Source organism: Coregonus lavaretus, assembly GCF_964263955.1.
Source record: "Coregonus lavaretus genome assembly, contig: HAP1_SCAFFOLD_6951, whole genome shotgun sequence".
In the NCBI taxonomy this organism is placed as follows: Eukaryota; Metazoa; Chordata; class Actinopteri; order Salmoniformes; family Salmonidae; genus Coregonus; species Coregonus lavaretus.
The window spans coordinates 1,375-29,076 of record NW_028159092.1 but is presented as its reverse complement, the minus strand read 5'-3'; the positions used below and the strand labels follow the sequence as shown (position 1 = coordinate 29,076).

The 27,702-nt window shown below is 47.8% G+C and overlaps 1 protein-coding gene across 1 annotated transcript; it reads right to left on the bottom strand.

Annotated features, from left to right (window-relative positions):
• On the bottom strand, positions 1–27,702 carry LOC311123288 (kinesin-like protein KIF26B; the record flags this gene model as incomplete). The annotated part of the gene is made up of 11 exons (XM_084197549.1): positions 1–151; positions 1,300–1,502; positions 11,631–14,315; positions 14,478–14,739; positions 14,920–15,052; positions 15,257–16,140; positions 16,433–16,604; positions 18,564–18,738; positions 22,096–22,279; positions 27,100–27,216; positions 27,557–27,702. Coding segments are annotated over 11 exons (5,112 nt in total), but the record flags the coding sequence as incomplete, so codon positions are not given.

Sequence of the window (27,702 nt, the reverse complement as noted above, 5' to 3'; positions counted from 1 at the left end):
ATTCAGTGGTCCATTTCTCTGGCTCCAGCATCAAGTGCTGCTTGGTCTGCTCCAGCTCTTTCTTCAGCCAGTCATACTTTGCTCGGATCTCGGAGATCCGATGCTGCCTGTGCTCCAAGGTCTTCAGCTTAGCACTGAAATAAACCACCTCCTGACGGAGACAGAGAGAGGAGAGGGAGGGAGGGGTGAGAGGACAGGTGGGGGAGAGAGAGAAGGGAGAGAGAAAGACTCAAAGAAGAGAAGGAGAGCGAGACAGAGGGGGAGGAAAAGAAAGAAAGAAGGGGTGTGAGAGATAAATAAATACGTTTAAGAAAGAGTCAGAGGGTCAGAGGGAGAAAGAGAGGGTTTGAAGGAGGAGGGAGGGAGGGAGGGAGGGGAGGGAGGAGAGAGAGAGAGAGAGAGAGAGAGAGAGAGAGAGAGAGAGAGAGAGAGAGAGAGAGAGAGAGAGAGAGAGAGAGAGAGAGAGAGAGAGAGAGAGAGAGAGAGAGAGAGGAGAGAGAGAGAGAGAGAGAGAGAGAGAGAGAGAGAGAGAGAGAGAGAGAGAGAGAGAGAGAGAGAGAGAGAGAGACAGAGACAGAGACAGAGACAGAGACAAGACAGAGACAGAGACAGAGACAGAGACAGAGACAGAGAGACTGACTAAGTTAGTGTGTCAGGCATGTAGCCAGACTGTGGGTCTGGGAAGCTAGTCATTAGACAGAGAACAGACAGAGTGTTGTGTGAGGAGAGGAGTGCCATGTTGGCCAGGTACAGTACATAAATACAGTCCACAGGAAAGGCCTGGCTCCAACTCACTCCTTAAATGATCTACTACTAACCTCTTTAACAGCAATAAGAGGATGTTGTTAAACTTTCGTGTGTTTTGAACTAAGGCCGCGATTCAATCCGATCGCGGGTTATAAGCAATGCAGCTTTTAAAGGCAATGTTCCATTCGCATTCACGGTAAACACTGCATATGTTTATATTTGAGTCATTTAGCAGACGCTCTTATCCAGAGCGACTTACAGTTAGTGAGTGCATACATGTTTTTTTTATTAATTTTTTCATTCAAATTGCCTTAAAAGACGCATAGCATATAACCCACGATCAGATTTTATCCTGGCCTATTTTCCATTCCAAGATTTATCTTAAATGTTTCTGTCCTCCACCACCAACACACTCATCATCCCTCTCTCTCTCTCCCTCCACTACCCTCTACCCCTCTCTCAATGTGTTCCCTTTCTCTCTCCCGCCTCCACCTCTCTCTCACCATCTGTCTTTACCATATCCCTCTATCTATCTTTCTCTCTCTCTCTCACCTTGTTTCCTTTCTCTCTCCTCCTCTGCAGGCGCTCCACGTCGTCTATCTTGTAGACCTTTATCTCAAAGGGTTCTGTGGTTCCCCTGGGGGCGGGGCTTAGCGGACCGTCTACCCAGCGTACACTGGAGCTGATGGCGGGCTTCCTGATTGGAGAGGACGATTCCAGGGTCAGGCTGGGAATCAGACGACGACGCTGGGTACCTGGACACACACACATAACACACACACACAGACAGAGAAAGAGACACACACACACAGACAAAGACACACACGCACGTAGTTAATGGGGACACAATTTCGGTATTGTTGTTGCCCATTTCAATTTCCATTTACAGTGCCTTGCAAAAGTATTCATCCCCCTTGGCGTTTCTCCTATTTTGTTGCGTTACAACCTGTAATTTACATTTATTTTTATTTGGATTTCATGAAATGACATACACAAAATAGTCCAAATTGGTGAAGTGAAATTAAAAAAATTAATTGTTAAATAAATTACGGAAAAGTGGTGCGTGCATATGTATTCACCCCCTTTGCTATGAAAACCTAAATAAGATCTGGTGCAACCAATTACCTTCAGAAGTCACATAATTAGTTAAATAAAGTCCACCTGTGTGCAATCTAATGATCTCAGTATATATACACCTGTTCTGAAAGGCCCCAGAGTCTGCAACACCACTAAGCAAGGGGCACCACCAAGCAAGCGGCACCATGAAGACCAAGGAGCTCTCCAAACAGGTCAGGGACAAAGTTGTGGAGAAGTACAGATCAGGGTTGGGTTATATAAAAATATCAGAAACTTTGAACATCCCACGGAGCACCATTAAATCCATTATTTAAAAATGGAAAGAATATGGCACCACAACAAACCTGCCAAGAGAGGGCCGCCCACCAAAACTCACGGACCAGGCAAGGAGGGCATTAATCAGAGATGCAACAAAGAGACCAAAGATAACCCTGAAGGAGCTGCAAAGGAGCTGCAAAGCTCCACAGTGGAGATTGGAGTATCTGTCCATAGGACCACTTTAAGCTGTACACTCCACAGAGATGGGCTTTACTCAAGAATGGCCAGAGAAAAAGCCATTGCTTGAAAAAAAAATAAGCAAACACGTTTGGTGTTCGCCAAAAGCCATGTAGGAGACTCCCCAAACATATGGAAGAAGGTACTCTGGTCAGATGAGACAAAAATTGAGCTTTTTGGCCATCAAGGTAAACTCTATGTCTGGCGCAAACCCAACACCTCTCATCACCCCGAGAACACCATCCCCACAGTGAAGCATGGTGGTGGCAGCATCATGTACATATTACCTCAACTACCTCAACTAGCCGGTGCCCCCGCACATTGACTCTGCAACGGTACCCCCCTGTATATATAGCCTCCCTACTGTCACTTTATTTTACTTCTGCTCTTTTTTTTCTCAACACTTTTTTTGTTGTTGTTTTATTTTTAAAATAAATGCACTGTTGGTTAAGGGCTGTAAGTAAGCATTTCACTGTAATGTCTGCACCTGTTGTATTCGGCGCATGTGACCAATAAAATTTGATTTGATTTGATGTTTTTCATCGGCAGGGACTGGGAAACTGGTCAGAATTGAAGGAATGATGGATGGTGTTAAATACAGGGAAATTCTTGAGGGAAACCTGTTTCAGTCTTCCAGAGATGTATTTTTTATTTATTTTTATTTCACCTTTATTTAACCAGGTAAGCCAGTTGAGAACAAGTTCTCATTTACAACTGCGACCTGGCCAAGATAAAGCGAAGCAGGGCGATAAAAACAACAACAGAGTTACATATGGGGTAAAACAAGACATAAAGTCAAAAAATACAACAGAAAATATATATACAGTGTGTGCAAATGTAGCAAGTTATGGAGGTAAGGCAATAAATAGGCTATAGTGCAAAATAATTACAATTAGTATTAACACTGGAATGATAGATGTGCAAGAGATGATGTGCAAATAGAGATACTGGGGTGCAAAAGAGCAAAATAAATAACAATATAGGGATGAGGTAGTTGGGTGGGCTAATTTCAGATGGGCTGTGTACAGGTGCAGTGATCGGTAAGGTGCTCTGACAACTGATGCTTAAAGTTAGTGAGGGAGATAAGAGTCTCCAGCTTCAGAGATTTTTGCAATTTGTTCCAGTCATTGGCAGCAGAGAACTGGAAGGAATGGCGGCTAAAGGAGGTGTTGGCTTTGGGGATGACCAGTGAGATATACCTGCTGGAGCGCATACTACGTGTGGGTGTTGCTATGGTGACCAATGAGCTAAGATAAGGCGGAGATTTGCCTAGCAGTGATTTATAGATGGCCTGGAGCCAGTGGGTTTGACGACAAACATGTAATGAGGACCAGCCAACAAGAGCGTACAGGTCACAGTGGTGGGTAGTGTATGGGGCTTTGGAGACAAAATGGATGGCACTGTGATAGACTACATCCAATTTGCTGAGTAGAGTGTTGGAGGCTATTTTGTAAATGACATCGCCGAAGTCAAGGATCGGTAGGATCAGTTTTACGAGGGCATGTTTGGCAGCATGAGTGAAGGAGGCTTTGTTGCGAAATAGGAAGCCGATTCTGGATTTAACTTTGGATTGGAGATTCTTAATGTGAGTCTGGAAGGAGAGTTTACAGTCTAACCAGACACCTAGGTATTTGTAGTTGTCCACATACTCTAGGTCAGACCCGTCGAGAGTAGTGATTCTAGTCGGGTGGGCGGGTGCAAGCAGCGTTCAGTTGAAGAGCATGCATTTAGTTTTACTAGTGTTTAAGAGCAGTTGGAGGCTACTGAAGGAGTGTTGAATGGCATTGAAGCTCGTTTGGAGGTTTGTTAACACAGTGTCCAATGAAGGGCCAGATGTATAAAAAATGGTGTCGTCTGCATAGAGGTGGATCTGAGAGTTACCAGCAGCAAGAGCGACATCATTGATATACACAGAGAAAAGAGTCGGCCCAAGAATTGAACCCTGTGGCACCCCCATATAGACTGCCATAGGTCCAGACAACAGGCCCTCCGATTTGACACATTGAACTCTATCTGAGAAGTAGTTGGTGAACCAGGCGAGGCAGTCATTTGAGAAACCAAGGCTATTTAGTCTGCCAATAAGATTGCGGTGGATGACAGAGTCGAAAGCCTTGGCCAGGTCAATGAAAACGGCTGCACAGTCCTGTCTATTATCGATCGCGGTTATAATATCGTTTAGGACCTTGAGCGTGGCTGAAGTGCACCCATGACCAGCTCGGAAACCGGATTGCATAGCGGAGAAGGTACGGTGGGATTCGAAATGGTCGGTGATCTGTTTGTTAACTTGGCTTTCAAAAACTTTTGAAAGGCAGGGCAGGATGGATATGGGTCTGTAACAGTTTGGATCTAGAGTGTCACCCCCTTTGAAGAGGGGGATGACCGCGGCAGCTTTCCAATCTCTGGGGATCTCAGACGTTACGAAAGAGAGGTTGAACAGGCTAGTAATAGGGGTTGCGACAATTTTGGCGGCTAGTTTTAGAAAGAAAGGGTCCAGATTGTCTAGCCCAGATGATTTGTAGGGGTCCAGATTTTGCAGCTCTTTCAGAACATCAGCTTTCTGGATTTGTGTGAAGGAGAAGCGGGGGGGGCATGGGCAAGTTGCAGCGGAGGGTGCAGAGCTGGTGGCCGGGGGTAGTGGTAGCCAGGTGGAAAGCATGGCCAGCCGTAGCAAAATGCTTGTTGAAATTCTCGATTATTGTAGATTTATCGGTGGTGATAGTGTTTCCTAGCCTCAGTGCAGTGGGCAGCTGGGAGGAAGTGCTCTTATTCTCCATGGACTTTACAGTGTCCCAAAACTTTTTGGAGTTAGTGCTACAGGATGCAAATTTCTGTTTGAAAAAGTTAGCCTTTGCTTTCCTAACTGCTTGTGTATATTGGTTCCTAACTTCCCTGAAAAGTTGCATATCGCGGGGGCTATTTGATGCTAATGCAGTACGCCACAGGATGTTTTTGTGCTGGTCAAGGGCAGTCAAGTCTGAGGAGAACCAGGGGCTATATCTGTTCTTAGTTCTGTATTTTTTGAATGGGGCATGTTTATTTAAGATTGAGAGGAAATTACTTTTAAAGAACAACCAGGCATCCTCTACTGATGGAATGAGATCTATATCCATCCAGGATACCTGGGCCAGGTCAATTAGGAAGGCCTGCTCGCTAAAGTGTTTTAGGGAGCGTTTGACAGTGATGAGGGGTGGTCGTTTGACCGCGGACCCGTTACGGACGCAGGCAATAAGGCAGTGATCGCTGAGATCCTGGTTGAAGACAGCGGAGGTGTATTTAGAGGGTAAGTTAGTCAGGATGATATCTATGAGGGTACCCATGTTTACGGATTTAAGGTTGTACCTGGTAGGTTCGTTGATAATTTGTGTGAGATTGAGGGCATCTAGTTTGGATTGTAGGATGGCCGGGGTGTTAAGCATATCCCAATTTAGGTCACCAAGCAGTATGAACTCTGAGGATAAATGGGGGGCAATCAATTCACATATGGTGTCCAGGGCACAGCTGGGGTCTGAGGGGGTCTGTAGCAAGCGGCAACAGTGAGAGACTTATTTCTGGAAAGGTGGATTTTTAGAAGTAGAAGCTCAAACTGTTTGGGCACAGACCTGGATAGTATGATAGAGCTCTGCAGTAGATTGCAACTCCACCCCCTTTGGCAGTTCTATCTAGATGGAAAATGTTATAGTTGGGGATGGAAATTTCTGAATTTTTGGTGGCCTTCCTAAGCCAGGATTCAGACACTGCTAGAACATCAGGGTTGGCGGAGTGTGCTAATGCAGTGAATAACTCAAACTTAGGAAGGAGACTTCTTATATTAACATGCAAGAAACCAAGGCTTTTACGGTTACAGACGTCAACAAATGATAGCGCCTGGGGAGTAGGAGTGATACTGGGGGCTACAGGGCCTGGGTTAGCCTCTACATCACCAGAGGTACAGAGGAGGACTAGAATAAGGATACGGCTAAAGGCTTTAAGAATTGGTCTTCTAGTGCGTTGGGTACAGAGAATAAAGGGGGCAGATATCCGGGCGTTGTAGAAAAGATTCAGGGCATTATGTACAGACAAGGATATGGAAGGATATGAGTACAGTGGAGGTAAACCTAAGCGTTGGGTAACAATGAAAGAGATAGCATCACTGGAGGCACTGATTGAGTCGGTCTCCGCGTGTATGGGGAGTGGGGACAAAGGAGCTATCTAAGGCAGGTTTAGCTGGGCTGGGGGATCTACAGTGAAATAGTACAATAAGAAATAACCGAAACAGCAATAAGCAAACCATATTGACATGGGAGAGAGGCATAAAGCAATCACAGGTGTAATTTGAGAGAGCTAAGACAACAGCTGGTAATGGCGACACAGTTTGTGCTGAGGCTAAACAGGATGTGGTACCGTAAAAAGGAACAGTCCAGCAGGCATCAGCTGTATAGCTGAGTTATCATAAGGTCCGGTGAACAGCAATAGGATAGTTCGGAGGTAGTTCAGGGGCTGCTAAAGCACTAGCGAGCAAGAGGCCACGGCTAGCGTGTGCTAGCGGGCCGGGGATAGCAGATGGAATCTTCGTGGTCGACATCGTAACGGGAAGCCTGTTGTAACCACATCAGACGATTTCGTCGGCAGACCAGTCGTGTTGGATCGGCGGGGCTCCGTGTCAACACTAGGTGGTCCCGTCCGGTTGACAGAGAGGTAGATAGCCGGGAGATGGGCCTGGCTCATCTCATGGGCCTGGCTCAAAGCTAGCTCAGGTTGATTAGCCAAACCACAACGGCAATTTTGTTGCAGCTAGCTGGTAGCGATGAATCCGGTGTTAAAGGTCCAGTGATTCAGTGATTCTGGCAGAAAAACCGATATGTTCTGGGTCGATTTGAGACTAGGACGGAGGTTCACCTTCCAGCAGGACAATGACCCTAAGTATACTGCTAAAGCAACACTCGAGTGGTTTAAGGGGAAACATTTAAATGCCTTGGAATGGCCTAGTTAAAGCCCAGACCTCAATCCAATTGAGAATCTGTGGTATGACTTAAAGATTGCTGTACACCAGCGGAACCCATCCAACTTGAAGGAGCTGGAGCAGTTTTGCCTTGAAGAATGGGCAAAAATCCCAGTGGTTAGATGTGCCAAGCTTATAGAGACATACCCCAAGAGACTTGCAGCTGTAATTGCTGCAAAAGGTGGCTCTACAAAGTATTGACATCGGGGGGGTGAATAGTTATGCAAGCTCATGTTTTCTGTTTTTTCACAATAAAAAATATTTTGCATCTTCAAAGTGGTAGGCATGTTGTGTAAATCAAATGATACAAACCCCCCAAAAATCCATTTTAATTCCAGGTTGTAAGGCAACAAAATAGGGAAAATGCCAGGGGGGTGAATATTTCACAAGCCACTGTATATGCTTTCTTCGCATTATTGTGTTGGCAAAACAACAATGTTGAACAATTCAACATTGAAAAACATAAATCACATTAAAGGAAAACTCCACCCCAAAATATATATTTTGGTATTAGTTTCATTAGTATATTGTTGACATAGTCCCAAAATGTTTTGCTTGTCAGCAATCAAGTTTTCAAGATATGTAACCAGTGGTGTAGTGGGGGGTATACGCAAGTATAAGCCGTATACCCACTTATTTTTCAGTGGGCATTGCGTATACTCACTTCTTAATCTCCACTGATACGTATCAAAGTAGTGTAGTGGAGGTATACGCCATATCAATGAATAGGGCTGATGGAACAGATCAGAATGTTTAGCTTAAAGGGTTGATAAACTATTATTTATTCACATTTTAGGTGCATCAATGTACACACTGCAGTAGGCCTACGCGTAAATTTACCAAAATGCAATTTGTGGGAAAACACGGTTCTAAAATGTGCACCGCACATGCGAGCGGTTTCATGGACAGAGATGGAAATATCCATTAGAAAGAGGGGGGATTTAAAGATGCAACAACTATCATGGGTTGCTAATATGATTAGGATAATGCCTTTGGCTGCTAGACAATGAAAGAAAGTTGAATGAAAACCAATAGAACCAATAATTGCCTTCACATTTCTATGGTGAGATTTTGGCTATAGGCTAATTTGAAGCAAGATAAGACATGCCTCATAATATGAAGTAAAACATCCAGGTTTCAAACAATTAAGGAACAGGAAAAATATAGCGAAGCTAATGATAGGCCTAACAGTCTTCTGGTAGCCTAGATGGAAAGGCTTTCCCCAAAAACCTTCTCTATTAAATATTAACTAGCTATAAAGTAGCTTATGCCTACCTGTCAGAATGATATCATGATTATTTGTGTCAATTCAGTGGCCATTTATTTTGCAAACTCCATCTCATGTGCTACAGAAACATGGCTAACCAAATTAAAGGGTAACTACTCTAAAAAATCAAAATATCTTAGATTTTTCCCAGACCTCAAAAGTGATCTCCTGATGTGGTTTAAGCATTGTTATGGACTTAGAACATACAATTTTGTTGGCTTTCTGTTTTAAAAAAAAGTGTGACTTTGGAATATCTGAAACCTGTGAATTTCTGACTCAGTTTATCTGTTTCAATAGTAGGCCTACTATTAGCCTACTGCACAGTACAGCTTGGGTTGGCCTGATTGTGAAAGACCAATATGGGAGTTATCATTTTAGGTCATTCAAAGTTCACACTTGATTGCTGACAAGCAACATATTTTGGTACTATGTCAACAATGGACTAATGAAACAAATACCAAAATATCCTTTTTGGGTGGAGTTTTCCTTTAAGAAACATGAATTAGAGTATGTAGAATTCAGTAGGATCTATCGCTCACTCTCATCACCTACAGGACGAATAAGAAACATAAAGTAGGCTGCGTTTACACAGTCAGCCTAATTCTGATATTTTGCCCAATTATTGAACTAATTGATCAAAATACCAATATTTGGCAAAAGATCAGAATTGGGCTGCCTGTGTAAACGCATCCACAGTGCAACTCTACATCTGTGACTGTGACTGGGTCAGGAGAACAGCATACTGACGTGTTGTTTTGTTCTGTTCTGCTGACCAGGACGTGACCAGGCTTTAGTTTGACAAAGGCAGCAGGAGTAAACATCAGAGCAAATAGCTGATAACCAAACCAGGACAGATAGCTGATAACAGAGCCAAGAGTCCTACACTGCCATTCTGCCAGGGGCTGGCATTGGGGTGGGAGCTGGGGTTAGGGCTAGCATTGGGGTAGGGGTTGGAGAGAGGGGCCAAGGTTGGGCGGGGGGGGGGGGTTGGTTGAGCAACGACACCAATCCAGTATTTAGCACGAGTTCCTGGGGGAGAGGGAGAAGGGGAGGAGGGGGAGAGCAGCAAAGAGGAGAGAAGAGACAGGGAGAAAACGCAGCAGAACGGAAGATAAGAGAGTGGAGAAGAGAACAGAGAAAGAGAGGGGAGAGAGAGAAGTGCATTTGGTGATTACAGGGTGGAGAGATAAGCCTAGCGGGTCAGTCCCTCTTATCTGACCAGTGTGTTGGAATGAGCGCTGTGTGCTGGAACGTACACTCACGCACTCACAGTGACCATTTGCATAGAAATTGGCAGCTATGTCGGCAGACATGTTTTTATCAGTCACATGGACGGGGTGAAGGGAGAGGGGGGTGTCGAGAGGTGACGTTAATAAGGTTCCGTCTGTCTCTTTGTCTCCCAGCGCTACAGAAAGGTCACCCAGACAGATCTGCTCTAAATCACCACCGAGTCACCCATTTCTACCTTATTACTGCCTGCTGCATCGAGAGAGAGAGAGAGAGAGAGAGAGAGAGAGGGGGGGGGGGGGGGGAGTGAGAGAGAGAGAGGAGGGGGAGGGAGAGAGGGAGGGAAAGAGAGAGAGAGAGAGAGAGAGAGAGAGAGAGAGAGAGAGAGAGAGAGAGAGAGAGAGAGAGAGAGAGAGAGAGAGAGAGAGAGAGAGAGAGAGAGAGAGAGAATCCAAAATTACAGTAAAGATCAACCATACATGAGACCCTCAACTGGAAACCTGATTAAAAAATGTTTTCCCATGCAAGCCTCTCTCTCTCCCTCCATCCCCCCTTCCTCTCTCGGCTGGAGCAGCCACAGGCAGGGCTGTGTTGGCCCGGGTTCTGCAGTTCTAAGTCAACCATAGAGAAGCCTGATCACTGTTCCCTCTTACTGCCTCTCTGGACGGGAGGGGGAATAGAGGGGAGGTGGAGGGTAAGTGGAGAGGTAAGGGATGGCAATGGGGATGAAAAGGGGTCCCAGCCTAGAAGTGGGGAGAGGGAGGAGGGTAAGGGAGGGGAGAGGGAGGAATGGAGAGGGTACAGGGGTTAAAGAGTGCACTGGTTTCCTGAGGCCACCCACAGAACTCTCTGACAATGGCCGTCTGTCTACCCAACAAGACCACTCTCACTACCAACCTCTCTGGGTTGAGGGGAGAGGGAGGGAGGGGGGATGATGAGAGGTGAGGAGAAAGGAGGGCTTGAAACCTGATTTAGTTATTTATTTCCAAATTTGGCCAGAGACATAGTTTTTTATACATAAATGGAAGTCTTGTGAGCTACATTTCGCTGCCGCTGCCACTGTGATTCACATTGAAATGGGGCATTTTACTCACCAAATATGTTATCTGGAATAGAGGAGCTTATGAGGGTTCATTCAACAGTGTTTTTAACCATGCCTGGGCTGGTTCTGGGCAGTGGGGCTGAGGAGCATAGGCTCATCCTGGGAGAAGGTGACAGCCTAATGTGGGGATTCATCATGGCTGACTTTAAGAGAATGACTCTGATAAGCCCCGTGTAACTCAGTTGGTAGAGCATGGCGTTTGCAACGCCAGGGTTGTGGGTTCGATTCCCACGGGGGGCCAGTATGAAAAATGTATGCACTCACTAACTGTAAGTCGCCCTGGATAAGAGCGTCTGCTAAATGACTAAAATGTAAATGTAAATAAGTATTTCACTATTACACGCCTCCCTGACTGGCTGCCTGGTTAGCTGCCTGCCTCCCTCCCTCCCTGCCTGGCTGGCTGGTCAAGGTCAACTTACTTACCTGACGGCTTGTTTCATATTCAAAGGTTTTATTTTATTTCTATTCAGGACAGAGCATCAACTGGAGGTTGAGTATGGGGGATGTAAGCTACGTAACTAAGGTTATAGTTAGTTGAACAAAGGTAATTTAACATCTATAGTGTTACCCTTTAAATACATTTCTGTACTGTTTTGTGTAGTGTATAAATGGAACAGGAAAACTAAGCATAAAGGAAGGGAAACCCTATGAGCAAAAGACGTTGAAATAACGTTGAAAATATGTATTTTTGGTTGAAAAGATGTTGAAAATAAGTATTTTCAATGTCTTGTGCTTACTGGGAAGCAGCATAAGGAGCAGACCTGTGTTGTTGTTCCTCTTCTTGTTGTTCTTGAGGCTACGGCGGCTGCTGCTGGTGGCTGAGCTGTGTTCGCTCAGAGAGTCCTGGGCAGAGGAGGTGCTTCCTGTGGCCTCGCTGTCCCTCAGCATGCTCTCGTAGCCACTGCTGGCCCCGCTGTGGTAGAACAGGGCTGTCTTCCCCATGGCCGGGGGCAGCTCCCCACTCAGAACACTGCTGTTGTCACTGGCATGGCCGCTGCTGCAGCGATGGGGCCGCCTGGGGGCTGTGATCTTACTGTAGGGAGACGGCAGGGTGTGGACCACCACTGGTCTCTCCTCTCCCTGTGCCCCTCCACCACCTCCTCCACCACCACCCCCTCCGGCACCCCTCTCCTCCCCAGCCTCGGAGCCTCCTCCTCGGTTGTGACCGGTGGATCGAGAGCCTCCGTTGCCCTGAAGCAGCTCGGAGATGCGTCCGTTGACGGCTCTCGGAGGCAGCTTGACGGCCAGGCCTCCCCCTCGGCTGCGACTCAGAGACTGGGTAGACCAGGAGCCAGAGCTGGGTTCCTTGTTTTGTCCCAGGGCCTGGCTGGAGGTCTGACCCTGGGGCTGGGGCTGGGGCTGGGGTTGGGGCTGGGTCTTGCCGTTGGGAGGCAGGCTGGAGCTGCGGTTGACAGACTGGGGCAGAGACTTGGTGGAGAAGCTGAGTGTCTTGGTGCTGGAGGCCGACATGCTGCGGGTCTTAGGGCTGGCCATCAGCAGCTTGCTGACCGCTGAGATCTTCGACTGGCTTGACTTGGGCGACTGGGGAACACTGCCGAGGCTGTTACCGGAACCGTTTCCATTAGAGGAGGAGGATGACACTGAGCCACCGCGGATGACGCTACGTCCGGTACGGGGCATATTGCAGTCCCCCCTCCCCCCTCCGGCTGCCCCCTTACAGCCCAGAGAGCTGAGGCTCTCCCCCCTCTCCAGGGAGAGGCAGTCGTAGTGGGGGCCATGAGAGCTGTGACCTCCATGGGACCGCCCCAGAGAGTTGGTTCTGTTAGCCAGCTGCTCTAGTTTAGCATTAAACAACCTACTGCTCTCCACATTATACCCCTTCTGTTTCCCTCCACCTCCTCCAAGCCCGCCTAGGTCCTCCGGGGTGCTCCCCAGGAAGGAGAGGCCGTGGCTGGGTGCATGCAGAGGGCTGAGTGGGCCTCCTGCCCGGTTCTTCTGGTCCAGACTGGACTTGCGTACTGGTGGCAGTGGTGGGATCCCTTTCTGGCGGGAGAACAGGCCTTGTCTCCCGGACAACCCCCGTCGGTCCAGTGTTGCCCTTGGACTACAGGGGGTGGAGGTGGTGACTCCCAGGCCCTGGTACTCCCCCCTTGCCCCTCGTCCATTAGCGTCGAAGCGGAGTGAGTCCTCGTCCAGGCCGTCATGGCGGTTGATCCGGTGCCAGCCGCGGGGCAGACTGGCGGTGTGCAGGATGTCGGCAGAGTAGATGGGAGTCATCAGACACTCCCCAGAGCTGACCAGCACCATCTCACAGCCGTCCACCACCCTCTTACAGGAGTCTGGAGAGGAGACGGTCTCACCGCTGCTGGAGCTGCAACGGTCCCCTCCATAGCCACTGTCCACCCTGCTGGCCCTGTCACCCTGGGGCCAGGCCTGGGTCTTAGCTGGGTCTGTCTTGACTGGTTGCTCCACCACCCTCTTCTCTGGCTTCACCTCACACACCAGCTCCTTGGGCCTCACATCCCCTCCATCTCTCTTCATCCAGGGGTCGTCGAAGCTGAGCTCGCTGGACATGGCGGCCAGGACCAGGGCTGGGGCAGGCTTGGCTGGGTCCTTGGACAACAGGTGAGTCTTGGTAGGGGAGGACAGTATAGTGGGCTCCTGTATAACCATGGGTTTGACGGCCACACAGGGGTGGGCTGTGATGTTAGTCTTGAAGGGGATGAAGTTGCTGGAGGCCCCCAGGGTCTGGATGTTGGAGAGGGTGATGGTGGTCTTACCCAGGGAGGGGGGCATTCTCTTCAGCCTCTCTTTATTCAGGGTGCTCTTCTCATTCTCTGTTCCTTTCTCATCTCCACACAACACTACTTCGCTGTCAGGAGTCTTCCTTCCTCCAGAACCCAGGGACACCTCGTCTTGCTCCTCTGCCCCAGAGAGAGGCACCTGTGTGGGGTCTGGCTCAGCCAGAGCCTCCCCATGTCCATGGGACTGGCTGAAACTGTGCAGAGATTGATCCCCGTCACTCCCAGCACTCAGCTCACTCAGCCACGATGAGATGGATGACCGTCGGCTAGGCAGCGCAGCCATCGCCTCTCGTTCCATGCGAAGCTTCGCCATGCTGACCTCCGCCATGGCGATCACCCCGGCGACTGAGGCACTTGTCATTGTGACCAATTCGGTGGTCGTAGCAATGACAGTAGTGTTGTTTCCATAGCAATCCAGGTCCTCGCTGATGCTGCTGATGATGGAGACAGGGCGGGATCCCGAGGCCAGGGCGGTGACGGAACAGTCGCTGGTGAAGCTAATTATGCTGGTGGGACGACCGCCGCTCTCCAGCAGGCCCCGGACCTCCAGCCCCTCCTCACACCCCAGGGTGAACACCAGCTCATCTTCCCCCAGAGAGCGAGGGGCTGCTGGGGCTGGGGTAGAGGAGGGGCTGGGGGCTAGACCAGGAGCTGGGACTGGGGGAGGCAGAGAGAGGATAGACAACGAAAGGAGAGCAGAAAAAGAGAGAAAAAACGTAAGGAACGTGTAATTAATTCGCAGTACGAAACCAGTACCATACATAAAAAACATCTTCAAAAAACAGTTGTCACAGTAATAGAATAAAGAGCAAGACTTACCGTCCCTGCGTCCATCCAGAGGTATCTGAGGAACATTGTCGTCACACAGTGTCTCAGCCGACCCCAGGCTGGCAGACGATGAGTAGGTGCGCTTTAGGATCTGGGGACTCATTCTCATAGGGGAGGTCCTGGACAGGGACTCCAACTGCAGCAGGGACTCTGTAGAGGACCTCCCACTATCTGCAGCCAGGCTGTCTGCAGTAGACAGACTCTGGCAGGACAGAGGGGGCGTTCCTGGCATCACACCCTTCTGGGTGTAGACCTAGATAATAATCATAATCATATATTGGATATTTTTATAGCGCTTTTCAAGGACCCAAATATGCTTCATAACAGTACTGTACATTTTCATGGAAACGCATTTTATGAGGTAAGATTAAACACAATAACTGTACAATTGCACAAGCAAAGACAGTAGAGGTGTGAGAGACAGATAGTGTACCTTGCAGCGCTGTGAGGGTGAGGAAGGAGGCCTGTAGTCAGAGGTCTTGGTAAGAGAGGCGATGCCCAGCCGAGGAGAGCCCAGGGGGCGGGGCTTACCATCACTGCTACTGCCCGCGCTCAGAGACTCACGACTGTCAATCAAATAGATAGGAAGAGAAATAGAAAAGAAAATAGAAGATATTGAAAACAAAAATACCTTCAAGAGACATTAAAATTATAAGGCATTCGATAAAACTATACAAGCTAAAGGAACAATAAGGTATGTTTTGCATTGTTTTTCGTAGCTGTTGCTTTGTAACCGCTAATGGGGATCCAAACAAACAAACAGATCTGACCTGTCATGGAGGCTGGCGCTCTTGGCCCTCTGTAGAGGGTTAGTGTTGGTGTGTCCAGCTCCACTGCTGCCCGTCACACTGCGGCTGCCGGTCAGACTCAGACTCTCTATCATGGTCTGGGCCAGTTCTGCCTCTTCCACCACCTCCCTGATCTCCTGGAGCTGCTGGTCATTGGACAACCTCCTGGAGACCTCTACCTCCAGCTCCACTCCCACTTCCATCCCTCCCTTAGGCCCTGTCTCAGACCCAGGGGGAACCAGGGTGTCAGACTTGGACCCCCTATTAACCAGCACCTCCTCAAAGGGGAACTTGGCCACCTCTTCGCTCCCGTCGATACACTCCAGCCGCTCCTGCAGCTCGGCGAAGGTGTTGCACTTGAGACACTCCGCCCCTTCCTCTGGCACAGGGGGCAGGGGTTGGCCCAGGGGTTGGAGGAGCGGGAGTGGGGGCTGGGTTAGGGTGGTGAGGGACTGTGTAGGCAGGGCAGAGGGCTGGGTGTGTGTCTGTGTAGGGGCAGGCTGGGGCTGGGGCTGCGAGAGTACTGTCTGTTGCTGTTGTTGTTGTTGTAGAGTTGGCGTAGTCGGCAGGATGCCAGACTCGGCTTTGCTCTTCAGCAGAGCAGGAATGATGGGGACAAACTCTGGTGGACCCTCATTATCGGTCAGCTCGCGGTCCGAGATAGCACCCCCATTGGGGCCCACGTAGATGACGGTGTCGCAGGACTGCTCGCTACTGGAGTAGTCGTCTGGGTCGCTGGAGAGGTGCAGCAGGGGAAGGTTGGAGTCGGCAGAGCTACGGGAGTGGAATGGTCTCAGGTGGGTGGGGCGACGCATACGACCCTCCTCACACGAACTCTCACCCCCTGATGAACTGGACGTGTATTGCTGAAAAAGAGAGGGAACGTGAAAATGGATGAGAGAAACAACTCTTTTTTAAATAAACCAATTAGAATCTACATTTTAATTTACTTGCCTATCATTGTAATACTGTATCATCAAGTTCCAGCAATACTGAAAGTGAACTTTTTTACTGAAATATCAATCTGGACATTTAGAAGTTGAGCCCCACAAAAAAGAACTGTGAAATGTATGAGAAGGAGAATTGCTTTATGTAATGGACTGATTTATTGATTGAATGAATGATGGAATAAATGATTGATTAATTGATAATGCCTACCATGCTGACTTTGGTCTTCTTCTTCTTCATGCGGAGGACGCGCGAGGCAATCTGGATGGTGGAGAGCGTGTCAGAGAAGTTGCTAGGCGACGAGGAGATGTGGGCGATCATGGTGGTCCGACAGTTCATGTTGCCCAGTGACTCTCTCAGTAGCATGGTCAGCTTACTGTCCCTGGAACACACATACACACATTACATCACACACTAACACAGGCATAAGCACACATACACATGTTAAATCATGCACACACATATACACATTACATCACGCACGCACACACAGACGCATGCATGCATGCACACACACATACAAACACACACACGTGCACACAGACACACACACTATTCTGAAGGATAATATCTATCAAAACCATAAAATCACTGTTCACCTCTCTACCAATCAGCAATGATCTCCAGACCTGAGCGTTAGCTACATTGATGGTTAATCTCTCTATGGCTGGAACATATGGGACAGTAGCTGTAGGATTGTGTGTTTATTTAACGCTCTCCCTCTCCTGTGTTTGTTATAGGGTTAATTATCTGTCTGCCGGTGTTTGTGTGTGTGTGTGTGTGTGCATGTGCATGTGGTGTGTGTGCATGTGGGTGTGTGTGTGCGTGTGTTTGGTAGGTAACTCCTGTGAGCTGTTTGGGACCCTCAGGGCAGAACGGATCTCAGGCTCCTCTGTGGCTCAATACCTCAAGCTGCTCTCCTCCTTTTATAAAAACACAGCCCCCGGCCACACACACACACACACACACACACACACACACACACATCAGTTATCCCATCCTTTCTTCTCTGCTGTCTGCCTCAACTGTCCTCAATATTATCCTCTCCTCTTTTCTCCCTCCATTCCTCTCTCTCTCTCTCTCTCTCTGAGTCATGTCATTAGTAATAGTTATCAGTGTCTTCGTCACATAAACGTTAGTAATTGCATCTCCCTCGTCTGACATCTCTATCAGTCTCTTAATTGATCTCATTAAGGTAGAAATGAGAGAAATTAGGGAAAATGGAGAAGAAAGAGGAAAATAATATTGGGGCTGCGAGTGTTTCGGTCTAATTAAATTAAGCAGAAGATCAGTGATTTGTGCAGAACGGATTTTATATTAATTTATGGTGCATTCCAGTTATCTGCAACTAATGTTCCAGTCATTGCAAATGGCCCCAACCTATAATTATATATGTGTGTGTGTGTGTGTGTGAGAGAGAGAGAAATAATGAGAGAGCGAGCATTATACGCATGCATGCATATGTGTGTATTTGTGTTTGTATGCCTACGTGTGTGTAATGTTTACAGTTCCGGCGTAAAGTGGTGGGCTGCTTTGCAATGTAAATGCCGAGCTCGTGATTAAATTAGAGAGCCGAGGAGCTGAGCTATCTGCACTGGAGGAGGGCGGGAGGGAGGGAGGGAGGGAGGGGAGCCTGCATATTCTTGGGAAAAATGAAAATATGCATACCACTGTTTCACAGCCTTTCTCCCCTGCTTTCGTTTCACTCCTTTCCTCCTTGCTCTCTTCTCTGCCTCTCGTTCCTCCCCCTCTCTCCCCTCTCTCATGGTCTCGCTCTCTCTCTTCATGAAAAAACAGACCCAAAAACCTCTTCCTAGCGGTCTCAGGTAATAATTACGAAGCAGCATCTGTTATTAGGCTTTAAATCAACCCCACAGCACCCTTCTCTCTCTCTCCCTCTCCCTTCTCTCTCTTCTCTCCTCCCTCTCCTCTCTCCCTCTCCCTTTCCTCTCGCCTCTCTGTCTCTCTGTCTCTCTCTCTCTCCCTCTCCAAAGCTTCAGCAGGCATTTAGCCACTCTGATCAAAGAGAGCAAATGGCATTCTATACATTATTATTTCACGTTAGTTTTGCAGAATTAAGTCCGGGCCGGGCTTACAGGAATCATCGTGAGTCGAATGATCTGCATATTTAAGTGTACCATCTCATTAATATATCTAAAATAATTAGCAGGTTTATTCATAGGTTTAAAGTATAATATTAATATTACAGGAATGTGATATATTGGGTTGGATATGTAGAGATACATAATGAGCCAGTCACCAGTGGAAGCTGACCCAAGCCCTAACCCCCTCAGTCCCAGTCTCTAAGCAAGTCCCCCCCCCCCCCCCAATACACACGTACTTGTAGGGGATGTGTTTGCTGCCGTTGACCAGAGCCAGGATGACATTCCCCAGGGCAGAGAGAGACAGACACAGCCCTGCTGCTGTACTGCTGCTGTCTCTGCCCTTCTCTCCTCCCAGCACCTTCACACAGCTGCCCAGGTCTATCAGGTGGAGTCTACTGCGACCTCCCGACACTGGAGAAAGGGAGAGGAGGGGAGGGGTGGTGAGAGAGGGACAGGAGGGGAACCGGGGAGAGTGGGTATACAGAGAGGGGAGGGAGGGACAGAGAGAACGGGACAGAAAGAGAGAGAGAGGAAGGAGAAAGAGAGGACAGAGAGAGGGGAGAGAAAATAGGGGTGAAAAAAGGATACATTAATTGTTGTGCAAAACATGTATTTTTTTACAGTGTGTTACGAAACTCAGTAACAGTATTTCACAGGGTGATAGATCCAAAACGCACTATGCAACACTTAATCTCCCAGCATTTTGGATCTGCTCATCTCAGAGGAGGTCATGTATGTCAGCCTCAGCACAAACACACGCACACACAGAGACATGCCCGCACACACGCATAAATGCGTGCACTCACATGCACACACACACACATACGGCAACATTGGGCAGCAGGTAGCCTAGCGGTTAGAACGTTGGCCCAGTAACCAAAAGGTCGCTAGTTCGAATCCCAGAGCCAACAAGGTGAACATCTGCCGATGTGCCCTTGAGCAAGGCACTTAACCCTAATTGCTCCAGGGTCGCCGTTGATAATGGCAGACCCTGGCCGTGGCCCTACTCTCTGACTCATGGGAGTTGGGATATGCAAAAAAAACATTTCCAATTCACACATTAGTACACATGTGTGAAATAGGACAAATATAAGCACACAGCCAGCTCAGGTGTGTGTTCAGCTACGTGTCCTTTCCCTGTCAACACATCACCTGTCGGGAGCGGGGAGTGTGTATGCATGTGTGTATACACTGCCTTCCTTGTGTATGCTCTGGAACTCAAAATTGTAATTATTTTGCACTATGGCCTATTTATTGCCTTACCTCCATAACTTACTACATTTGCACACACTGTATATAGATTTTCTATTGCGTTATTGACTGTACGTTTTGTTTATTCCATATGTAACTCTGTGTTGTTGTTATTTTTATCGCACTGCTTTGCTTTATCTTGGCCAGGTCGCAGTTGTAAATGAGAACTTGTTCTCAACTGGCCTACCTGGTTAAATAAAGGTGAAATAAATAAATAAAAAAGTCAGTCAAGAATGAATACCTCTCTAGGTCTGTTCAGCCCATCTGGTTCCCATTTACCTTCTCTAAGCAATCTTTGTGTGTCAGTGTATTACTGTGTGTGTGTGTGCATGTCTTTCCATCTGTGGATTAGAGCAGGGTTTCCCAAACTCGGTCCTGGGGCCAGCCCTGGGTGCACGTTTTGGTTTTTGCCCTAGCACTACACAGCTGATACAAATAATCAAAGCTTGATGATGAGTTGGTTATTTGAATCAGATGTAGTGCAAGGGCAAAACCCAAAACGTACACCCAGTGGGGTCCCCAGGACAGAGTTTGTCCCAGGGTGCAAGTATGCATGGCTATATAGGTCTTTGTGGATCAGTCTAAGTGAGAGTGTGTGTGTGTATGTCAGTGGAGGCCGCTGAGGAGAAGACAGCTCATAATAATGGCTGGAAAGGAGCTAATGGAATGGCATCAAACACATGGAAACCAAATGTTTGATGTATTTGATACCATTCCACCTATTCCGCTCCAGCCATTACCACGAGCCCGTCCTCCCCAATTAAGGTGCCACCAACCTCCTGTGGGGTGTCTGACCCAGCTGTCTGAATCAGACTGAGGTGTTGTATGATAAGGAGAAATGAACGGATGCAGATGGTGTGTGTGTCTGTGTGTGTGTATGTGTGTGTGTGTGTGTGTGTGTGTGTGTGCATGTGTGTGCGTCCTGCATGTGTGTGTGTGTCAGGCGGTGTGTGTATGTGTGTGTGTGCGTGCGTGTGCGTCCTGCATGTGTGTGTGTGTGTCAGGCGGTGTTCAGTGTTTCCATAAGAGCAGATTATATTTTTGCTCAATCTTGCATGCTTTCTCAAACAGCTGTAACTGTATATGCATTCGTATATGAGGTCCTTTCTTGAGTTGGGCTCTGGGATGTAACAACCGTTGAGCATCTGATTTTATGGTTGATTGTGGAGGAAAGGGGTTGAGTGTGTTAGAGTATGTGCGTGTGTGTGTTTATCCCACATCTGATGCAAGGGAGAATATAGGATGAACCACAATAATTGTTTGCTAAAATAATAATTGCTTGTCAAAAATGTAATGTAATACAATGGCAATCCGGGTTATAGGTTAAAATCCTACGCATGAACTGCCAACATTATTACGCATATTAATTGATAATGCTGGAAAATAAGATATGCAAGATATTTGAATAGATATATATTTTTAAATAGCTATATATATATATATTGAGGTGAGAGCATTGGAAATGCTTTTGGCGGTTGACCTGCTTCTGTTTTGTGGGTGGCACTGTGTGCTCTTTTCGATGGATGGGTCCTGGCCTCTCAGGGCCCTAGGGATCCGGAGGGAGAGGGGGTGGTATGCCGATCACTGGGATGACGGCCCAACTTGGGACGGGGAGGGGCTTTAGCGTGGGAATTAGTGGAGAACAATTGGAGGGTTACTTAGTAGCAATGCAAATATCATGGTACAGCTATATGGACACTCAATCACTATGGTATTTTCTATTGGTAAATTTACAAACATATATAATGATAAATAGTATCTCATTATGGTATATGGTGAAATAAGTATAGCCAGTTATAATTGTAATGGCTTAGCAGATAATAACAAAAGAATAACAATATTTACATGGCTCAAAGAGAAGGAATATAATATCTATTGTTTACAGGAAACTCATTCAACAATTCTAGATGAAGTTGCGTGGAAAAAGGAATGGGGGGGGGGTGAAATATACTTCTCCCATGGGCAAAGAAACTCAAAAGGGGTGATGATATTAATTAACAGTAATTTCGATCCGAATGTGCAAATTGTCCAAACAGATATGCAAGGTAGATGGATTATTTTAAAAATATGTTATTGGACCATAAACAAATATGGCTCATTAACCTTTACGGACCAAATAATGATGGCACTTCTTTGAAAATATATATAATAAATTATCGACCTTGCAAGCAATTCTAGACTCTATTATTATGGTGGGAGATTATAATAATCTATCTGCAATATTAAAGCTGATCTACCCCCCCCCCCATAAAAAAAAGAAAAGGATGGGGCAGATTATCCCTCTCCATCACACATAGGGAACAACACCTTCTCCTAGCCATGTTATCACGTATCTGACTACGTTATCACACACTATTAATACACAAACACACACATACACAAGCGCATGACATCACACTGTATAAATAGCGCGGAGACAGTCTGACTGACAACCTGGGACACAACAGATACAGTGTGTGTGTGTGTGTGCATGCGTTTGTGTGTATGCGTGTGTGTGTGTGTGTGTGCAGTACTCACTCCCTCCCTTGCCAGTCTTCTCCATGCGGTACTGGTAAATGTGCAGTGTGAACAGCATGTGTGAGTTGAGATGCTCCTCTGGGTCAGCGTCAGCTCTGCTGCTGTAGCGAGCTGCTATGGCTGCATCCAGGAAGAAGGCTGCTTTCTCTGGCGTGGGGGCTCGCAGCTCACTCTGGTTCTGGAGCTGGGGGGAGATTACAGAGTAGGTAAGATAAATTAATTTTATGCTTTAGTCACTTTAAACTACTGTTTCCGAGGTAAGAGGGAAATTGATCATTTTACAAACTACAGTACAGGCATTTTTCTTTCTGTGTGTGTGTATGTGTGCGTGCTTGCGTGCATGTGTGTGTGTGTGCGTGCATGTTTGTATGTCATGCAGTGTATGGTGTCTGTAAAGACAGACACAGATAGGCAGAGTAGCATTATGACTAAAATGCTGTGGGGTATCATTAGAACATGAGATTATCTCAGATTAGCTAGGGATTACACTGATACCCTTGTCTCACACACACTAATCCTATCAACATATAACCACAGGCACACACACACACACACACACACGCCCATTAAGATGTAAAACTAAATTACCCCAGAAGAGAAAATAACTAAATGAGGATAAAACCACACACAGGAGGAGAAAGACGATGGGTAGGTTAACTAGCAGAGTTCCGATTCTCAGAGGTTTGCGGTTTTTGTGTTCTCTATAGATAGAGAGTGTGTGTAAGCACATCTACGTGTGTGTGTGTGTCTGTATCTGCATGTGTGTGTGTAACCTTAGAGAGTGTTAGGTTAAAAACAGCCAGTAAAGATAACAGATCCTAGTGCCTGGGGGTATACACAGAGAGATATAATGATATACTACTACAGTGCTCTAGGTCTGATATTGCCATCATCATACACTCACTCCAGCTGCCTTAGCAGTAATCCTGTGGGTTTCCTTTGAGACGCCACATTGAGACAGACTGTAGAGGAAAACACTGGAGGAAACAGTGCATTCTGTCTGGGAGGCAAGGGCCTTCCTAGTTTCCAATCTCCTTTGCATTATTGTAGCCTTTTTCTGTAGCCTGTCAACTATGTGTCTGTCTATCCCTGTTCTCTCCTCTCTGCACAGGCCATACAAACGCTTCACACGGTGTGGCTGCTGCCACTCTAATCTGGTGGTCCCTGTGCGCACGACCCACGTGGAGTTCCAGGTCTCCGGCAGCCTCTGGAACTGCCGTTCTGTGGCCAACAAGGCAGAGTTAATCTAAGCCTATGCAACCCTCCAGTCCCTCGACTTCCTGGCGCTGACGGAAACATGGATTACCACAGAAAACACTGCTACTCCTACTGCTCTTTCCTCATCTGACCATGTGTTCTCGCATACCCCGAGAGCATCTGGTCAGCGCAGTGGTGGCACAGGAATCCTCATCTCTCCCAAGTGGACATTCTCTCTTTTTCCCCTGACCCATCTGTCTATCTCCTCATTTGAATTCCATGCTGTCACAGTCACTAGCCCATTCAAGCTTAACATCCTTGTCATTTATCGCCCTCCAGGTTCCCTTGGAGAGTTAATCAATGAGCTTGACGCCTTGATAAGTTCCTTTCCTGAGGATGGCTCACCCCTCACAGTTCTGGGTGACTTTAACCTCCCTACGTCTGCCTTCGACTCATTTCTCTCTGCCTCCTTCTTTCCGCTCCTTTCCTCTTTTGACCTCACCCTCTCACCGTCCCCCCCTACTCACAAGGCAGGCAATACGCTTGACCTCATGCTGTTCTTCTACTAATCTCACTGTAACTCCCCTCCAAGTCTCCTGCCACTACTTTGTATCCTTTTCTCTCTCGCTCTCCTCCAACACTACTCACTCTGCCCCTACTCCGATGGTAATGTGCCGTCGCAACCTTCGCTCTCTCTCTCCCGCTACTCTCTCCTCTTCCATCCTATCATCTCTTCCCTCTGCTAAATCCTTCTCCCTCCGATCTCCTGATTCTGCCGCCTCAACCCTCCTCTCCTCCCTTTCTGCATATTTTGACTCTCTATGTCCCCTATCCTCCCGGCCGGCTCGGTCCTCCCCTCCTGCTCCGTGGCTTGACGACTCATTGCAAGCTCACAGAAGAGGGCTCCGGGCAGCCGAGCGGAAATGGAGGAAAACTAGACTCCCTGCGGACCTGTCATCTTTTCACTCCCTCCTCTCTACATTCTCTTCCTCTGTTTCCGCTGCTAAAGCCACTTTCTACCACTCTAAATTTCAAGCCTCTGCCTCTAACCCTAGGAAGCTCTTTGCCACCTTCTTCTCCCTGCTGAATCCCCCTCCCTCATCCCTCTCTGTCGACGACTTTGTCAACCATTTTGAAGGTTGATGACATCCGATCCTCATTTATTAAGTCAAATGACACCGCTGGTCCTGCTCACACTGCCCTACCCTATGCTTTGACTTCTTTCTCCCCTCTCTCTCCAGATGAAATCTTGCGACTAGTGACGGCCGGCCGCCCAACAACCTGCCCGCTTGACCCTATCCCCTCCTCTCTTCTCCAGACCATTTCCGGAGACCTTCTCCCTTACCTCACCTCGCTCATCAACTCATCCTTGACCGCTGGCCATGTCCCTTCCATCTTCAAGAGAGCGAGAGTTGCACCCCTCCTCAAAAAACCTACACTTGATCCCTCCAATGTCAACAACTACAGACCAGTATCCCTTCTTTCTTTTCTCTCCAAAACTCTTGAGCGTGCCGTCTCTAGCCAACTCTCCTGCTATCTCTCTCAGAATGACCTTCTTGATCCAAACCAGTCAGGTTTCAAGACTTGTCATTCAACTGAGACTGCTCTTCTATGTGTCACTGTCTCTCCGCACTGCTAAAGCTAACTCTCTCTCCTCTGCCCTTATCCTTCTAGATCTGCCTTTGATACTGTGAACCATCAGATCCTCCTCTCCACCCTCTCCGAGTTGGGCATCTCTGGCGCTGCTCACTCTTGGATTGCGTCCTACCTGACAGGTCGCTCCTACCAGGTGGCGTGGCGAGAATCGTGCTCTCACCACTGGTGTCCCCCAGGGCTCAGTTCTAGGCCCTCTCCTATTCTCTCTATACACCAAGTCTCTTGGCTCTGTCATATCCTCACATGGTCTCTCCTATCATTGCTACGCAGACGACACACAATTAATTTTCTCCTTTCCCCCTTCTGAGAACCAGGTGGCGAATCGCATCTCTGCATGTCTGGCAGACATATCAGTGTGGATGTCGGATCACCACCTCAAGCTGAACCTCGGCAAGACAGAGCTGCTCTTCCTCCTGGGGAAGGACTGCCCGCTCCATGATCTCGCCATCACGGTTGACAACTCCATTGTGTCCTCCCAGAGTGCAAAGAACCTTGGCGTGACCCTGGACAATACCCTGTCGTTCTCCGCTAACGGTGACCCGATCCTGCAGGTTCATGCTCTACAACATTCGCAGAGTACAACCCTACCTTACACAGAAAGCGGCACAGGTCCTAATCCAGGCACTTGTCATCTCCCGTCTGGATTACTGCAACTCGCTGTTGGCTGGGCTCCCTGCCTGTGCCATTAAACCCCTTCAACTTATCCAGAACGCTGCAGCCCGTCTGGTGTTCAACCTTCCCAAGTTCTCTCATGTCACCCCGCTCCTCCGCTCACTCCACTGGCTTCCAGTTGAGGCTCGCATCTACTACAAGACCATGGTGCTTGCCTATGGAGCTGTGAGGGGAACGGCACCTCCTTACCTTCAGGCTCTGATCAGACCCTACACCCAAACGAGGGCACTACGTTCATCCACCTCTGGCCTGCTAGCTCCCCTACCTCTACAGAAGCACAGTTCCCGCTCAGCCCAGTCAAAGCTATTCGCTGCTCTGGCACCCCAATGGTGGAACAAGCTCCCCCACGACGCCAGGACAGCGGAGTCACTGACCACTTTCCGGAGACACATGAAACCCTACCTCTTTAAGGAATACTTGGAATATTATAAAAGTAATCCTTCTTCCCCCACCCCCCATAAAAAAAGGAAGAAAAAGTGGTTGTCCCACTTACTATCATAAGTTGAATGCACCAATTTGTAAGTCGCTCTGGATAAGAGCGTCTGCTAAATGATGTAAATGTAAATGTTTTCAGCCAACTACCTCTGTTTCTCTCCTTGTAATCTTGTGGGTTAATGAGCTACTCTATGTCAGTGTTTCTCAATCCTGGTCCTGGGGACCCAAAACGGTAAACATTTTAGTTTTGCCCTAGCACTACACACCTGATTCCACTAATCAACTCATCATCAAAACTTTGATTAGTGGAATCAAGTGTGAAGTGCTAGGGCAAAAAATATAATGTGCATCACTTTGGGTCCCCAGGACCATGATTAAAAGACACAGATGTTTCTACCTCTATTTTTATTTTATTTTATTTTTTTTAAATGTTGACCCCTAATTTTGTGATTACGATCTTGTCTCATCGCTGCAACTCCCCAAAGGGCTCGGGGGAGGTGAAGGTCGAGTCATGCGTCCTCCGAAACATGACCTGCCAAACCGCGCTTCTTAACACCTGCTCGCTTAACCCGGAAACCAGCTGCACCAATGTGTTGGAGGAAACACAGTTCAACTGAAGACCGAAGTCAGCCTGCAGGCGCCCAGCCCGCCACAAGGAGTCGCTAGAGCGTGATGAGCCAAGTAAAGCCCTCCCGGCCAAACCTTCCTCTAACCCAGATGATGCTGGGCCAATTGTGTGTCGCCCTATGGGACTCCCGGTCATGGCCAGTAATGACACAGCCTGGGATCGAACCCCAGGCTGTAGTGATGCCTTAGACCGCTGCTGTACTCGGGAGGCTTTGGGTCTGGTGCTTTGCATGGACCCCAGGAAGAGTAGTTGTTGCTAAAGTGAAAGCTAATGCTAATGGCGATCAAAATAATTACACTAGTTTAGTGGACAGCCACAGGGTGTGCAGGGCTTTGTTCCAGCCCATCACTGACACACCTGATTGAGATTATCAATGTTTTGATGATTAGTTGACGAGATGACTAGTGCCATCTTACCTGCATGCCACAGATGGGGTCCTCGCAGAGGTAGACTCCAGGGGACTGGCCGTCCTGCAAACTGCCTGTCGCCACTTCAGACAGCAAGTCCTTCAGGTTCTCCTCTTTACCCCACACCTAGAACATAGAGCATAGAACACTACCATCATAACCCCACATCTAGAACACACAACTATCAAAACCCACTCTTTCCCTCACACCTAGAACATACAACAACTATTTCATACATATTCTAGAATTCTGTCATTCTGTAAACAACAGAATTAGGGTTGGTTTCCCAGACCCTGATTAAGCCTCCTCCTGGACTAAAATGCAAACCGGCTCTTAGGCTTCGTTTACACAGGCAGCACAATTAGTCTTTTGACCAATCAGATCAGCTCTTTTGACGATAATTGGGCAAAAGATCAGAATTGGGATGCCTTTGTAAACGCAGCCTTAGAGTGAGAGAGTGACAGACCTCTACGGCTGAGACTCGGACAGAGAAGCGTGCTCCCGTCTTCTCCTTCCTCTCGTTGATGAGCTTGAAGAGCCAGGAGATGGCACAGGGGATGATCCCCAGGGTCTGCATGGACTCATCACCACCTATCATGGTGTAGGATTTAC